The sequence below is a fragment of the Panicum hallii genome, chromosome 9, assembly GCF_002211085.1.
Source record: "Panicum hallii strain FIL2 chromosome 9, PHallii_v3.1, whole genome shotgun sequence".
Lineage (NCBI taxonomy): Eukaryota > Viridiplantae > Streptophyta > Magnoliopsida > Poales > Poaceae > Panicum > Panicum hallii.
In genome coordinates this window covers 56,923,207-56,940,347 of record NC_038050.1, presented here as the reverse complement: position 1 = coordinate 56,940,347, position 17,141 = coordinate 56,923,207, and the positions used below count along the sequence as shown (strand labels likewise).

At 51.9% G+C, this 17,141-nt stretch overlaps 2 protein-coding genes and 1 pseudogene across 2 annotated transcripts; all 3 read left to right on the top strand.

Moving 5' to 3' along the window:
• Positions 1-5,833: 5,833 nt before the first annotated feature.
• Positions 5,834-7,016, top strand: LOC112877103. Its single transcript, XM_025941309.1, has one exon. The coding sequence runs from the start codon at positions 5,945-5,947 to the stop codon at positions 6,881-6,883; it is 939 nt and encodes a 312-aa protein (XP_025797094.1). The 5' UTR covers positions 5,834-5,944; the 3' UTR covers positions 6,884-7,016.
• Positions 7,017-10,336: 3,320 nt separating this feature from the next.
• On the top strand, positions 10,337-10,884 carry LOC112873182 (annotated as a pseudogene).
• A 1,663-nt stretch (positions 10,885-12,547) lies between these two features.
• On the top strand, positions 12,548-17,141 carry LOC112875839 (serine/threonine-protein kinase BSK1-2-like). Its single transcript, XM_025939834.1, has 9 exons — positions 12,548-13,076; positions 13,160-13,295; positions 13,716-13,849; positions 14,387-14,492; positions 15,098-15,183; positions 15,451-15,639; positions 16,083-16,256; positions 16,339-16,452; positions 16,549-17,141. The coding sequence occupies exons 1-9, from the start codon at positions 12,708-12,710 to the stop codon at positions 16,801-16,803; spliced, it is 1,563 nt and encodes a 520-aa protein (XP_025795619.1). The 5' UTR covers positions 12,548-12,707; the 3' UTR covers positions 16,804-17,141.

The window sequence follows — 17,141 nt, the reverse complement described above, 5'->3', positions numbered from 1 at the left end:
CCACCTGTCAGCCGCACACCAGCCTCTCCCCGCGCCCCCAGGCCCGCGCATCAGTCCCTCCCTCCGCGTCTCCTGCGTCTCCGCCCACGCCCGTTGGGCTCCCGCGCGGCGGCGCACGCTGGCTGGGCCAGCATGGACTGCCCGGCCCTTGACCTCCCCCGCGGCCGCCCGCTCTCTCCTCTCCTCTTCCATTCAAACGCGTCGCCTTTTCTTCCCCTGAAAACCATAGCTCTTCTTCTCCCCCCGCCTCCTCTTCCCTCCACCCGCAGGCCGCCGCAATCCGCCACCGACGACGAGCCTTCGCCCGATTGCCCACGCGTGCACCACCACCTCTTCCTCCTCGCTCGGTCCCCACCCTCCGCCGTCTCTCTCTCCGCCCGCAGCCACTCCCCCGACACTCGCCTCCACCCGCCGCCGCCGCTCTCTGCCGCGTCGCTGCCTGGCGCCTTGCGCCGCCCGTCCGTGCCGCGGGTGAGCCTCCCCGTCGCGCCCCGCTCCTCGTGCGTGCGCTTCCCCGCCCCGTTCGCGCCCCCGCTGCGTCGCCGCCAGTCAGCCGCCATGACGTCGCGCCGCGCACGCGTTCGCGTGCGGGCTGGGTCGTGGGCGCACCGCGGCCGCACCAGTGGCGAGTCAAGGCCTGCGCCCCGGCCTTGGCTCAGCCCGGGCCTCGCTGGCCTTCCGGGCCCACTTGTCGGCGCCCGGAAGTGCTAGATCCGGGTGCCCGTAGCACTTTTAGGGCTTTTTTATTTATTTCAAATATGCTGTGAGCTTATAAAATTAATAGAAAATATTCTAGGTCTCCAAAAATTGTGAAACTAGATTTTTTTGATTCCACTGTAATAGATCTATGTAGGAAAATTAAGTTGGAGCATGTTAAAGCTCTGTACAATTAGTTAAATTTTGTCCTTTCCAAATTTACTTAAATGCTTAACTATTTGTGTGATGCTCTAAAAATGTTAAAGTAAACTTTGTTAGACTCCCTGCTAAAAATGCTAGTTGTTGGTGCAGCTTGTGCAATTGTTTCCAGGATGTTTGTTAGAGTTTTAGCGTGTTTTTGTATCTCCTGCCAGCAAGCTTGTGTACCTTATAACTTTTGTTTGAAAAGTGATAAAATGTCAAAACTACTTCTGTTACCTTTTTTGTCATGTCTATACTTCCTGGTAATTTTCTATGGATTTATGGAGATGTTTTGCATGCCATTTAAGATTTAACTTGTGTAGGGCAGCTGAAAATTGTAAAGTGCATAAGTAATTCTATAAAAATAATTTTGTTGCAAATTCAACTCTCATGAGTTCCTTTTGAGATTCCCTATGTGCATAATTTAAATGATGATTTATGCTTGTTAAGTACCTTGTTTGAGCATATTTCGCTTATTGGTCCCTATGATTAAAGTGTAGTGATCGAGTTTCCTTGTCCTTATCATTTGTATTGCTTCTTTGTTTGGAGTGATATTTTTCTTCTATTTCATATCATACATACCATATTTTTTTTCACATCATCGGTATCATTCTAATACATACATCTCATTCATACATTATAGTGACCGAAACGCTGGATGACGAACCCGTTGAGCTCGCCGAGACCGTCGAAGCCGAGCCGGGAGCTGAGTTTGTCGTTGAGCAACAAGATAACCAAGGCAAGCAGCTAAGCATGATTTCTTGACCCGCTTAACTTGTTTAGAATTAGTTATATCACTTGGGTATATATGTTCATGCTATATGTTTATCTATTGCATCGTCGATCCTAATTTTATGCTATGACTTCACTTGCTTTTACTTCCATATCCTTGACACGTGTAGTTAACAACTAATTGATTAAGCAAATGCTTAGCCATGCTTAGAGTTGGTTTTTAGTTTGCAAGAAGCTTCGAAATAGGGTCACCTTGCTCACTACACCACTTTTAGCTACATTCGCGCTTATTCGGTTTAAATGTTGGAAGTTCGAAAAGGTCTAGTTGGGAAGTTATGTCATGATTCGAGCAGAAGGTAGGGCCTAGAGAAAAGAGTTTCAGAGGCATAGTCCGCTTGAATCGGTTAAGGACTATCGGTGGATGACCTCGGTTTTGAGCACTTATCGTACTACCACATATCCATTCATGGGGTGGATAAACCGATTACCTCCTAGTTCTAATCTTTGATGCATGTTCCTAGATGCGTGGCCTTAGGGCTTTGTAGAGAGGCTTAGGGGTGTCCCTGGTGGACCTAGGTAACTCTTCGCGCAAGTTAGGCGTGATGTTCAACGATTGAAACTTGTCAGGAAAGGTTGATGCGAGTACCCCCTTGCTCAACGTGATCGGTTGAGTGAGTCGCATGGTCCTTGTATCGTGTGGGTAAAGAAGTACCTTTGCAAGGTTAACCAATCAATTTGAATTGCCGCGCTCTCGGTCATGAGCAAGCTCAATTTCCAATGTAATCTTCGTAGAAGTATCGGTTTTGTTGGATGGGTACATGTTATCTCTTTTACGATGCATAGTGGCACCTCGTGCGCACCTGCCGCTCAGAGCAGGGAGCCCGGAAGGGACCGGGCAGGATAGACGGGAGTGGGAGCAGGGAAGCTGGAGGAAGCGATTAGCGAGAAAGCCGTAGGGCCAACGGGCGGCAAGCCGGGCAGCCGTCGGCCGTCGCTGGCGGTGCGACTCAGGGGAGAATTGGAATGACCGAGATGGAACCGCTCAAGTGGGTAGGTGACTCTAGGGTTTAGCGGTTAAATGGGCCGGGAGCTTATTGGTCCGCTATGTTTGGGCTGGCAGCTTTTTAGTGGGGCGCAGCTCGTTGAGCTCGCGAGCTGACTCGAACTTGCTCATTATACTAACGAGCACCAAATTTTGCTCGGCTCATTAGGAATTGGACCGAGCCGAGCTGAGCCGCGTGCAAAACCGAGCGAGCTAACAACCTACTAGCATTTCGTCCAGCCGTACTCGTAGTAGCGTCGTAAGGTGAGAAACCGAACTGTTAATGACTTGATGCACCGATGGACCTAAGGCCCGGCCACCCTGGGCGCTGGCCCGGGCTCCGTAGCCCATTACCATGCCTGTAAGATGAAGCTAGATAGTGCTAGCAAATCACAACGGTAAAAAGTATGTGTGAAGTTCTTGTGTGCTTTGGCCACCAGTAGATGAGTTAACTGTTCAAATTTGATCGGTTGTGGTCGCAACCTTCTTCTTCTACCGGAGATGATAATAAAATTGCCTCAAACTGAGCCCAGGCTCCTTTCGATCTCAGGGTCCGCCAGTAAAGGCTACGCAGCATGCAGACCTTCTGCCTCGTCGACTCCCGCACGTACTGGAATTAAGAATACGGCGGGCAACTTGGCACCCTGACTTGACTGCAAACATGACACGTCCCGCTAACAGTGCTTAGCATCTTTCTGTACGAGGAGAAAGAGAAGTCGACGCCTCAGAGCGCCCGTGACTTGCCAGCTTGGAGGGGATGTGGGAACGTGTGACCGTCTGGGACGTTTAGTTAATTTGCACCTATTGCTTTTAGAGTTCAGCGACCTCTCTCTGGCTCGGAGCGCCGCTAGTTGGTAACGTACGTGCTGATCTGTAGTGTATCAGGGATTTCGAACAGCCCCTGAACTAATCCATGACGTCACAGCATGTTTACCGGCTTCAAGACTGGCGATTTAATTTCTGGACTAATTAGTAACGAATTGACTGGGCGATGGATCGGTGCAGCACGCCGGTGTTGTCGTTTGAATTGGCCGATTTGGACTTGAGGCTACCTGGGACGGACGTCTAGCTCACTCTGTCAGTAGCTGTTGCTTTCGTGTCTGGCTACTCTTCTTGTATTCTACTCTGACCTCTCGAAGTCTTTGTTGATCGCCACATGTCTAGGTCGATCATCATTTTATCAGGAAATGCAAGCCGGGAGCGGCCCTCGCGCGTCACTGCAAACGGCGAGACGGCACGGGACGTAGGCACAGCTCTCGCGGCTGATCGGAAAAGGGTCCGCCCGGTCAAGTCATCACCACTAGGCGTTACGTACCCGCTGACGCGAAGCTGCCAGCTAGTCAGCGCGAGATTTGTTTGCCCTGTCTCGATGCCCACCGCTCTGTTGGCGGCGCTACGTACCGTGGTTGAACCGGTCTCGCAGGGTACTCGCTCGCCGGTCGTGGTCTCGCAGGAGGAGAGACCGGTTCCTGCGTTCTGGCTGCGCGCCGCGTGCCGTGTGCACCCAGCCCCGGAGCGGTTGGTTCGTGCATGGATCCGTACGACCGACGCCCTCCGCCCTGGCCCTGCCAGATGTGTGCTGCCTCAGATCAGATGCGCGACGAACTAATGATCAATCGCCACTGAAAAACACGTGACGGGTCGACGTCCTGGCGCCTAATAACGACGGATCAAAGCCTAAGCAAAGCGTCCCCTCGCGTCGCCGTCGCTCGCCCGCCGGAGTTAAGTGCCCGCGGGTCCCGTCCCCACCCCACCGTCGGCTCCAGCATCATCCATCGATCTGAGGCGAGGCCCGAGCGGATCAATCATTTGTTTTGTTGGGTGCAGCGCACCCGTCCGTCGCCGAACCGGACGAGCGAGCCGCGGCCCACCACCCTGCCGAAAAGGCGATCCACCGTAGCCGGAGGGGGGGAGCATCGCGCCGCGCGATTCAATGCGAGCAGGCCTACGCGCAGGTCACCGATCGGAGATCGATCGGTTTGGTCCGGACTCCGGAGTGCCTGACCGAATTGGTGGGGCGCCAATCAGTGAAGGTGGGCAGCGGCCGCGGCGGGTGGGCGCGGCGGCCGGACGCGCCCATGTGACAGGAGGTGACCTCCGGCGCCGGGCACCGGAGGCACTGTGCACCGTCCCTCATCCCTGAGCCACGTGTCCGCGCCGGGATGGGGATACTAATGATGTGTGGCCGTGTGGGGAACAAGTTTAGTTCGATGCCGAGCTGGCATATTTACGACTTCATGATTCGGGGAGCACGCATGGATCGGAGCACCCGGGTATCTTGGCATCCGTCAATTGTTGTGTCTCCACAGGTGCCTAGGATCGTAGATGTTGTCCCGACCAATGGAGTATAGCGTCACCACTTCAACTCCTCATACCTTCCTAACACAAAGCAGAACCCCTCTTCCCCCGCTTTCGTGACCCGACTTAGAACCCCACCCATGACCTCTACATGTCAAATGCGTATAAAACGAAAAAAAAAACACACACCTTTAAGCAGATTAAAGGAGGTGCAAAAATTGGGTGTTTATCGGAAGAAACTATATGCATTTTAAGACTGATAGTACGATATTATATGACATTGTAAAGAATAATATCATATGACTTTACTTGACCAACAATCCATGACTACACTATTCTCTGCACACGGACGATTCCCCCTGTTTTTTTTATCCAACGTGGAATCCTGGAGCAGTACCACCGGACAGCGTGGTCTTACCTAGGTAGTTTCAGTTTACAAGTCATCACACTGTCCAGCTGCACAAAAGTGATGTTCCACGTCAGGAAAGTGGAAACCAGCCCTCATCGACCACAAACAGTAATGTGAGCTTGCTTAGCACTGCTGTCTTCTCCAGTTCCAGCACTTGCCCGTAGCTAGACTCCAAGCTCTAGGCTCTAAGATAGCTGGCTTTGCAAGCATCTTTCTTCGGCCTCAAGCCAACGAACTCCACCCGAGGCTAGCCAAGCCCCGGTCAAACGTGTTCCACTCACCCGCTCGCGAAGCCAACACCCACCCGTGCGGGCTCCGCTCTCTCCTACCAGTCTACCGCGCCCGCGCGCAGGGGGTCCACCCATCGTCCCATGTCACATCAGGGCGCGATACCCATACGCCCCTTATAAAACACCGGGCGCCTTCCCCGCTCACCACCACACCACCAAGTCGCCACCGCACCCAAAGCCAAGGAGCCGGCCTCTTCTTCGTTCTCGACCAGAGCGGAGCAGGATTGCAAGAGCAAGCCAAGGCCGCAGAAGGAGCAGAGCAGAGAGGCGCGCGCGATGGCCGTCGGGTTCCGTCGGACGCTCACCTCGCTGGCGTCGCCCAAGTCGGTGGCGCCGTCGTTCCTGCTGGACTGCGCGCGGCCCAAGAAGCTGTCGTACGCGCGGGTGCGGTCCACCAGCCTCCCCGTGCGCCTGCACCCGCTGGCGGCCGCGCTGCACGACGCGGCGCGCGGGCTGCTGGCGTGGGCGGACGCGCCCGCGCAGACGGGGCCCGCGTGGGTCGCCGACGGCGCCGGCCGGGCCGGGCGCGTCCTGGCGGGGCTCGCGGACCTGCTCCACCACCCGCAGGCGCGCGACGCGCTCCGGCGGCACCCTTGGACGGAGCAGCTCCTCGACGACCTCCTCCTCCTCGCGGACCTCCACGGGAGCTTCCGCGAGTCGCTCGTCGCGCTCAGGCAGCTCCTCGCCGAGACGCACGCCGCGCTGCGCCGGCGCGACGCGAGCCGCCTGGGCGCAGCGCTGCGGGCGCAGCGGCGGTCCGCGCGGGAGGTGTCCCGCCTGGCGTCCGCCGCGCGGGACCTCTCCCACCGCGCGGCGCCCGACGACGAGGCCGACGAGGCCACGCTCGCCGACGCCTTCGCGGCCGCGACGGCCGCCGTGTCCGCCGCCTCGTCCGCGGTCTTCGCCGGGGTGTCGACCGCGTCCGCGGAGTCCGCCTCCAGCGCCGCGCCGTCCCCGAGGACGCCGACGCCCTACTCCCCGGCCCGCGCGCCCGCCAGCCCGATGTGGCTGGTGACCGACCTGCTCCGGCGGCGCCGGACCGTGTCGTTCGAGGACTCGTGCAACGAGGACGAGGAGGAGCGGAAGGTGGCCATGGGCAGGGTGCGCGGGCTCGAGGAGTGCGTCGACGCCGCCGAGGCCGGCTGCGAGGAGCTGTACCGCGCGCTCGTGAGCGCCAGGGTCTCCCTGCTCAACCTGCTCACGCCCACGTTCTGACGCCCTCTAGTAGCTTCTCCCTCGTGAAAATTCTCGAGGGATCAACGACCAGGATTCCATTTTGGTTCGTTCGTTTGCGGTGGTGTGTAAATGATGTAAATACTCCGGATTGTAAAGCGAGAGGAGTTCCAATTAGCTGAAGACACTCGGCTTTTGCGCTTGCCATCTCCCCGTCTCGCCATTTCAGTCTATTGAGCAATGCACCATTGCTTCAACTCGACACTGGACGTCCGGGTTGTGAACAGAAGATTGCTGTTCCATTCCACCGCTAGAGAAACTGTGACGACGGCCGTTAGTACTGTCTCTGAGCGAGCCATCTCCCTGCAACTCTCTCACTTTCTCGGACGCACGGGCGCAGCATGCGTGGAGAAATCGGAAGCGAGGCTCGCCGATCATGGAACATTGCCGTGGGGGAGGCACTGATTCGGCGGAAAATCTTTGGGGGTCCCGTGGTCTGTTCGTTCGGTTCGGCGTCACATGCACATGTATCTGCGGAGTTAATGTGCCACGCTGGGGCGATGAGTGGCTGGCCAGGCAACACCACTCCCTCGCCGATGCCAGCGAGTTCCAGGCTCCCACTCTTCCAGAGTTCCAGAAGCCAGAACGATCCTGAGCCAACTGATTGCCGGCTGTGTGGCTCATCGCACGTCACATTCGCACGATCACATCTGCTGCTGATCTAGCTGCCTGTAACATCCACTCATGTAGTCTTGTACAAGCATCGGATTGCCGGAAATTTCCTTTACATTTTCCGTCCATGCAGGAACTCCTGTTGTTTTCTGAGTACATGGGAGCTAGAACTTGTACTGATACCAGCCAGTCAGACATTCAGACCTGTACCACCTCGTTTGAGACTTCCAGATCGGCTGAACCATCAGCTGGCGCGGCCACGGAGATCGCCGTACAAGCTCGAAAGGCGAAAGCAACCCGTTACCGGGCTCGTCAGTTTGAGCACTACCCCAACAAGAAAAGACCTTTTGGGGGTAGGGTCTCCTCCGCCCTCATCCCAAGTCCTGCGTCCTGACCGAACCACCACCCAAACCAATTATCTAGCGGTAGGGTACAGTTCAGCGGCTCGCTCGCGCGCGCGCGCGCGCGCGTCGGTGCGGTTGGCTCGCTCCCGCTCGCGCTCGGCCCCGGGGAATCATTGGGCTCCTTGCGATCGCGCGACGGCAAATAGTAATTGGAAGGCCGATCGCATGATATGGCTAGCAGCCTGATGATTGGGGGCGGGGATTTGGACGCATCCGTCGACCTCCCATGCTCTCGCGGACGGGCGAGCGGGGGAAATCCGAATCTAACTACGACGAGCGTACGCGAATGGTACGAGTCGGAGCGAGCGCGTCTTGGACTGAATTGACTGAATCTAACTCGGATCTATGATCACCCGGTGGTTGGGACGGACGGTAGAGTTGGACGAGGACGACCATTGGCTGTCCGATTCGGGCCTGGATTCTGCCGTTCGTTCGCGGCTGGATTCCTCGGCCGGGCGGAGCGCGATCCGATCCGACGCCGCGTGCGTCCAGCTTACCGGGGCATCGCTGTCGAGTTGTTGACGACGACGGCGACCAGGACGTACGGGTTACGGCTGCGTCCCGTGGGTTGGGAACTGCTAGCGCTAGCACGGCGCGCTCCGTTCGTGAGCTCGTGCGCGCCCGTGCTGGTGTATTGTATTCGCCTCCTGCCGGGAAGTGGGGGGGCTTTGGTTGCGACACTGGTCTTCTGGACGCGCCCGGCGACCGGAGAATGGAGGATTCCTGTTTGATTCCATCCGCATCTGCAGCCGGTGATTTGCTTTGGTTTTCATAGTGACGAGTCTGCAGTAGAATAATGTGGAGAAGGTCAGGAGCGATCTTGGCGAATCAGTTTGCCAGTGTGAGGAGACAGAAAGGTGGATAAAAAGGCAGGTTTAAAAATTGAAAAGTGGCGAAAGAGAGAACCGCCACTTTTTTGCTTAGCAGGTAACGCCACCACTTGTGCTTTGTGCATGGATCTCTCTGCTTTCGTGGTGCTCTTGGGCCCTGCGTGAATGGACGGGCCTGGCTGGAACGGGGCCGGTCGCTCTCCAACTTTTTCGGGGGGACTTTGATGCTCGGCCCACCTGGATCCGTCCAAAGCCGATGCCATTCGGCACGTGATGAACGTTGGTAGTGGAGTTTTGGGGGTGGCCATGGCCCATGGATATACCATGATGGATGGGGACGGCGACTCCCGAGCCGCATGCAGATGCGGTGGATGATGCACCTCGAGCAGTAACGGGTATGGCGCAAGGACACGCACTTTTAGATCGAGAGAAGCTGAAATTGCTTCGGGGAAAAAAAGAGCTGAAACTGCTGAAGAAATGGGTCGCGCTGAAAAGTTGGCCCAAAAGGCCATATCAGGCCCAGTGTTCTCCGTGGGCGCATCAGAGAAGTAGTCGACGCAGCAGGCGGCGGACCCGGCGACGAGCGCCACAAAACCCAGGCCACCGGCCGCACCCTCACCATGGCCACTGATCTCTCAGCTTCATGCTTGCGCACAGGCGTGGAGACTATATATATCCCGCGCGTGATATATTCTGTTCCTATCGCCTGAAAGACTCGCCACCAGGCCGCGGCCCAATGGTATTTTAGCTAGCCCACGTACACCTTCTGACGCGTGCATGCATGAGATATGTATTGATTTAGTCAATAGTATTTATTTTCTGTTTTCTATCTCTTTCCTTATTCTTTTTACTCATTTTTTCTTTTTCAGCTCATTTTTTTTCTATTTCTATTCCTTTCCTTCCTCTTTTCTTCTTTTCCTAGTTCTTAATTTACTTTCTTTTCTTTCCTTTTCCTTCCTTTCTGTTTTTCCAATCTTTTTACTTTTCTTATTTTAATTTTAATTTCTCTTTTCTCTTCTAGTTTTTTATTTCCTTTTTATTTTCGGTAATACTAACTTTTTTCTTTAATTTCTCTTTCCATTTAATTTTTAATTTTTAATAACTATATATATTTTATTCGTTTGAATAATTTTATTTGTGATGCGAACGTGTTTGTTCTCCATATGAAACCTATTATTATATGTGGAACTATTTTTTAGACAAGTTTGTTCGTGAAGCTAAATTATTTATTTGCCTTTGTAGACTAGATTGTTCGACAGTGTTGACTCATTAGTTCGCGATTTTTTATATATAATTAAATGTTCACGATGTTGAATTTTTTGTTTGCAGTATGCTAACTTTTGTTCGTCTTGTTTAATCATTTGTTCACGAAAAAGAATCATTTGTTCATGTTGCTTTAATATTTGTTCACAACAGTCAACATATTTTAGCTTTATAAAAAAATTTAAAAAATAATTATCCAAATATATTCATTTGCGGTCTTCAAAGAAGATCTCATCATAAGAAATACAATGATGCAATCAAAATTTAATTTTGATATACGATTTAAGATTTATTAATTTTTTAATTCCCAGCATCTTTGCATGCCGATGACGTGACTAGGTTTGTCTCTTTTGTATGTGCTCATGCTCACGTGATGCGTATGTATAGATGCTTGTTGTGTGTTGAATTTTGATTGGGCCGAAATTTAATAGGACTCCTAGGCCAGCAACGTGCTGTTCGGCCTCGCGCGCCTGGGGTACATGGCGCCGGAGCTCACCGTGACCGCCAGGGCCACCACGGCCACCGATGTGTTCGCGTTCGGCGCGCTGCTCCTCGAGGTCGCCTGCGGCCGCCGGCCCATCGACCCCGTCACCGGGGTCAACCTACTGCGGTGGGTCTGGGACCATGGCGCCAGGGGCGACCTGGTGGGCGCCGTGGACAAGAGGCTCGACGGGCGCTACACAAGGAGGGGGCGAGAGGCCGGTGCTGTGGTTGGGCCTCATGTGCAGCTAGTCGCGGCCGGAAGCGAGCGAGGCCCAGCATGCGGCAGGTTTGCCAGTATCTGGACGGCGAGGCGGAGATGCAGGAGGAGGCCGTGCTCGTCTTCTCGGACGCCGGCTCTTTGGCCGTCTTCTGCTGCCGGCGACTTCCCTAGGAAAACTATTATTTTAGTTAATGAATAATGATAAAAATAGTGCCTAGCGTTTCTCTTCTCTACTGTCCCACACATTTTCGGGTGCTGCTCCTCTTCACGTACACGTTTCCCAAGCGTCTGCTGGCCTTCCGCCAGCCTCACCTCTCCTCCACGGGTGGTCACCAGAACTGATGGAGCCGTCCTTCGACTTTTAGGTCGTTGCCGACCTTGACATGGTCGTCCTGCAACACAATATCGGAGGGTTCCCTCCTAGGCGGCCGGTAATCATGGTCGGTGATCTGCTCCTCCATCGCGTGCCTCTACGGTTTTATTTCCATGATGCTTTTTGAATAAAATTGGTGTTATCTATGTTATGTGTTCCACGCACCGCGCGTACCTTCTACATGTATCCTGGTTACAAGTTGCAAACTAAAACTTTATGTCTCAGAACCCATTCTGAAACTCGACAAAGACGACATTAACCTTTTCGTTCAATTTGTTAGAAACTTTCAACGCAACCCATTTTTGAGCTTCAAGTTTCATATTTCAGTAAGTTCTACCATTTTTGTGTCCCGGATTTCTGTAGTTCAGAAAAGGCTCAAATTTCAGAAGCAAGGTTTTCATCACGATTTCAGGTAAATCTCACTAGTTTAGCGCTACAAGCCTAGACAGGTATTTCCGATAAATCTCGCGAGCTCAACCATTTTTGTGTCACCGAGCAGGACTCGCAGATTGTATCGGCGGGGTCCGTGCTGCCGCTGTCGCACTGCGAGGTGCGAGCTACGGCGACCATAACTGTGATCTGGGGTGTGTTGGCGAGGGCATATCCTTTTCACGGTAAAGTTGCCGCGGGTCGTCCCGGCTCCCGGGGAGGCCGCCTGGCCCGGCGAGCGCGGCCATCTCGTCGCCGCCGGCTACGGGGGGCGACGGTTGCTGGTGCGCTGGAGCCTGCAGGAGGACGCCCTCTTTTCGGATGGATGGAATGGATCACGTGGGTTCAATCTCGGGCGCAAAGAGACCACCCTCTGTACATTGTAATGGCGTGCCGCGTGCGCGTCGGCTGCCGTATTGCAGCGGAGCTCAGCAGCTCGTTGTACTGGCAGTTGGGCACGATGACGACCGAAGGAAGTTCCCAGAAGGTTCTTCAGTTCCAAGCTACCTAACGAGAAGGCGAGAGCCGTGCATGGAAGAAGACGGCCCGTCGGCCGTCGCCTACGAAACGTGTTCGCTTGGACGCCACTCGAGGGCTGTCTGTCCACTGCGACGTGCGGCGAGTCTCCCAGCACCAACTGGGCTTGGGCCTGCTGTGTCGAATCGCGACGTGCCTCCCGGTCCATTTTGTTCTCGCGTTGACTTTGAACATGTAGTTGCGACACACGAAGGTTCTGAGCACAGCGAGCACGGTCCATTTTGTTCTCGTAACACGCTCGCTCTCGATCGGTCTGCCTCCCCGACGAATGTGTAGTCTCCTTTTCCAGCATGGACTCCCCGCCGCTCCTATATCTTAGCTATCGTGTGAACCGATTTGGATTGAAGATTAGTAAACCCTAGACCTAACCTCCACACCCCTCTTCCCACACGGCCAATTGGCCACAAATCTCACCAATCCAAAGCTTCGTGCTTGTGCCACGCACGGGGTCGGTCCACGAACACGAGCCGCGCACGGCGTGGAAACCCCCAAACCCCGGACCGGCCGAACGAACCAGCGGCCTTTGGACAGGGAAGGCGGGGGCGAGTTGGACAAACTCCAGCCAAAGCCAACCAACCCCACGCGCACACCACACCAGCCGCGGAAAGGGAGGGGACCGGCCCGGACCGCGAGGCCGCCACGCCTTTCACACTTGATGGGTTGCTGCCGCTCCTCGCTGCGGCCGGGGGCGGGTGCGGGGGCCCACGCCGCGGAGAAGCCACCCCGGCACCGCCCGCCTCCGCCGCCACCGACGACGAGCCGCCCGTCCCCGAACGCGCACCCGGCCCGCGCGGGCGGCGGCGGCGGGGGCGGGGATGTCCCGGCGTTCGCGGAGTTCTCCCTGGCGGACCTCCGCGCGGCCACGGGCGGGTTCGCGGCCGAGAACATCGTCTCCGAGAGCGGCGAGAAGGCGCCCAACCTCGTATACAGGGGCCAGCTCAAGGGCCCCGCCGGCGCCCCGCCGCGCGCGATTGCCGTGAAGAAGTTCGCCAAGCTCGCGTGGCCCGACCCCAAGCAGTTCGCGGTGGGCGAGCGCGGCCGTTTTATTTACGGAATTGGGGGCTTCGGGATGCGTGGGTTTTTGACGGGCGGTTGATTTGGGTGCAGGAGGAAGCGAAGGGGGTGGGGGCCCTGCGGCACCGGAGGATAGCGAACCTGATCGGCTACTGCTGCGATGGCGACGAGCGCCTGCTCGTCGCCGAGTTCATGCCCAACGACACCCTCGCAAAGCACCTGTTTCACTGTGAGCCCCTCTCGTCCTCTGCAAACCGTTACCTGTAACATTTGATCATTCCCCAAAGTTTGGGACTCGTTACTAAGCAAATGTTGTGCAATTCTGGTGAATGGTAAGTAAAGTAAGTGAGATACGTGACCAAAGACAGGCGAATTGTTATGCTTTGTTTGTACTCTCGCTGCCGTTGTCTGTGCCTGCTGTGCTGATTCTGATTATTGCATCAGTTCAAATGTGAAAATAATTTGAAATTCATGAGTTTAGGCGTTGAAATGGACTTTGGTAGCTTGTTTTCCTAATCTTTAGTAAGGTGACGAACATCGATTGCATTTACCAGATGGCTTTACTTAATATTTATGAACAAACACGATATTGGAAACAACAATTGACTTGTTCTGATTTATTCGTCACGGTGATTTTCCTCATGTGCAGGGGAAAACCAGACTATAGAATGGGCTATGCGTCTGAGAGTTGCATACTACATCTCCCAAGCATTGGAATATTGTAGTATCAAGGAGAGGCCTTTATATCATGACTTAAATGCATACAGGGTCCTCTTTGACGAGGTAAACGGGCAATCTGTGCAGTTTGTTTGGGCATAGAGTACTGCAAGTGGTGTATAAAGCCTTATTATGGTGTTGTGTTGCTGACCATGTGGCATATGCCCTTGATAATTTTATCGATGACATTCATTGTTTATGGCAATATCATTAGTACATACTGGGATGGTGACTTGCAAGTCTGGATCTCTGCCTCTTACTAAACCAAAAAATTTAAAAATTGAGGGCCACTAGACATCAGTTTGCCATTTGCTCGCTCCAGTTGTTGGAAGAATGGGCTAAAAGTTGAAAATGCCAGCTGATTTCTCTGCTGCGGTGCTGACTAGAAGGGTATAGAAACACTTAAAGAAACCTATACGAGTTGCAGATCTGAACTGATATTGGACTTCGTAACATGGCATGCATTATGTTCTTTTGTTAACAATTTCATGTAGCATGTTTTATAAGATGGTAATTGCTTCCAGCAGTTGAATATGTCATGTTATACCAATTATCTTATTTTCAAATAAAACGAAATTGTTACAATGAACTTCCTGATTGCAGAATGGTGACCCGCGTCTGTCATGCTTTGGTCTGATGAAAAACAGTAGGGATGGCAAAAGCTATAGCACGAACCTAGCATATACACCTCCAGAATATCTCAGAAATGGTATCTATCTCTTCACTTGATGCTTTTTCCTGAAAGAAGTTTCAGTTTCATGTTTAGTAATGAAATCTTTCACGTTTTTTAGGTATTTCAGTGGTTTCTCTGAAACTTAGTTCTTTTTATAGTACTATTTTTCTGACTGCAATTTTTCTGCTACACTTACAAGGAGAATTATTTTTTTTCTCCGCTTGCTCAACACTAACTAGAACTGATAGATTCTAGCAGAGAAGCCTTTTTTGGTTGTTGTTGATGTAAATTGACAAGATTCCTATTCAAGAAAATGCTGACAAGATTTCCCAAAGTTAAGTTCTATAAAATTGTGTTTATCTTTTTCTTTTGAAAGACAAAATATAGTGTACATCTGGAATTTAAATTTTTAGAAGGACTAGTGACTTGGTTTATGGTTTTCTGATTCATTTCATAAGTGCTATTCAAATTGAGCATATTGCACCCTTGCTAAGGCAATTACCAAGTGCCATGAGATGGTGTGGTCAGTGGGCCATATCTATTATTTCCTCCTTGTGTTACTGAAGTAGCTAAATAATGACAAAACAAAACAGCAAGAAACTTTTCAAGTTCTTTTTTTTAGCCAACTTATGTTCTTTCAGGCAGGGTTACTCCAGAAAGTGTCATATTCAGTTTTGGCACCGTACTTCTCGACCTTCTCAGTGGAAAACGTATACCTCCTTCACATGTAAGTTTCTTGCAAGAAATGTCTTACGCTTTCTTAGATACAAGGCCTGTTTCGGCAAATACAGAAATGCACATGCCAGTTGGATACCAGTGAACACCCATGCTTGCAAATTGCAGTGAAATTGTTTCTCAAACTTAATCTCTGGCACATCTTCTGCACTGTGGAAATTAAACCCTGCATAATTCTTTATCCAAGCATAAACTAAAAAATACGTACAGTAGAAGTATGCCACTGGTAATAATGTATATATGCATTCCTTGCATTCAGGCACTTGATATCATGAGAGGCAGAAACATCCAAGCAGTAATGGATTCACATCTGGAGGGAAACTACTCGGCAGAGGTGGCTATTACACTGGTGAACCTTGCTTCTCAATGTCTACAGTATGAGCCAAGAGATCGTCCTGACATTAAAAAGTTGGTTTCCATACTGGAGCCTTTGCAGAAAAAATTAGAGGTAACCATATTTGTTCTGTATTTCATATATGATTAAGTCTTTGTGAAAGGAGTACATTTAATGTCCTAGCATCACACATATCTCATGCTAATGACTGTGTTCCACAACTACTGTGTGATGTTGCTTTATTTATTGCCCTGTAAAAGCTATATTTGGCATGATGCGACAGTAAAAGTTAATAAGAACAGAGAAATCCTTGGTATGTGTCCAATTTATCAGACTCTGTATGGTAGATGCTTTCCTGCACCACTGCACAGATAGATTATGTTACCAGCTTGCCTTCGTATACTACATTTACAAAATATTTAGATCAAAATGCGCAAATATTTGATTTACTACTATTGTTGTTAGGTATATTATATCTCTTACAAAAGTGTACGGTTTACCACAAAGTTTTAATGCACCTGATAATTGCTGCTGTTCCTTTGCAAAATATGGAACAGGTACCATCCTATGTGATGCTTGGAATTCCAAAGCCTGTGGAAGAACCACAGGCACCTCCTACTCCACTGCGCCCTCTTTCTCCCATGGGAGAAGCCTGTTCCAGGATGGACCTAACTGCCATCCATCAGATCCTATTCACGACACATTACAGAGATGATGAAGGGTCCAATGAGGTAAAAGAAATCAGTGCATCCTGGTTCCAGTCTTCCTGCTCTGTATGATCTGTTACACCCACTGTCATTCTCCATGCTGCAGCTATCTTTTCAAGAATGGACACAGCAGATGAGGGATATGTTGGATGCAAGGAAACGTGGCGACTTTGCCTTTAAAGACAAAGATTTTAAGGCAGCAATCGATTGTTACAGTCAGGTGGGCATGTGCTTTATTGTTCATGAAAGCCCTTATTAGTGTCCTCAGATATATCAATCCAATGTAGCTGATTCATCCTTTCCCTGTGTTTCACAGTTTGTTGATGTGGGGACAATGGTGTCACCAACTGTGTTTGCCAGACGCAGCTTGTGCTACCTTATGTGTGACCAACCTGATGCTGCCCTCCGTGATGCCATGCAAGCACAGATCGTCTCCCCTGATTGGCCAACAGCATTCTACATGCAGGCAGTTGCGCTATCCAAGCTGAACATGCAGAGCGATGCTGTGGACATGCTGAACGAGGCGTCAGAGCTAGAAGAGAAAAGGCAAAAGAGCACAAAGGGTCCTTGAGAAGTGGCATCCCTTATATATAACATAGATTCACGCTATGTAGTAAATTCCCCAACCCTTTCCCCTGTAGAAAGTGCTTAGTATATTGCGTGGTTAAATCTTAGATGGTTAAAATCTAGAAGTTAGGAGACCTCTGTGGAGAAGAGGCTCTCTAGAGAAGAGCCTTGTGGTCAGAATAACTCATTTGGTTTGTCGACATTTCCGCGATAGGTTCTGCATTTTTTGGGCCCATGTATATAAGATCTGTTGCAGGAGAGCTTGAAACTTGATATAGGTGCTGGTCGTTCAGGTGGGCCGCTGTAGCCGAAGCTAATAAACATGTCTTCGTTTGTGCAAAA

Bases quoted from the DNA above. Each gene is read 5' to 3' on its own strand.
- LOC112875839 (XM_025939834.1), top strand. From the start codon at position 12,708: ATGGGTTGCTGCCGCTCCTCGCTGCGGCCGGGGGCGGGTGCGGGGGCC. The intron at 13,850-14,386 runs GTAAACGGGCAA...TCCTGATTGCAG, and splicing joins ACAGGGTCCTCTTTGACGAG to AATGGTGACCCGCGTCTGTC. The intron at 16,257-16,338 runs GTAAAAGAAATC...TCCATGCTGCAG, and splicing joins ATGATGAAGGGTCCAATGAG to CTATCTTTTCAAGAATGGAC.
- LOC112877103 (XM_025941309.1), top strand. From the start codon at position 5,945: ATGGCCGTCGGGTTCCGTCGGACGCTCACCTCGCTGGCGTCGCCCAAG.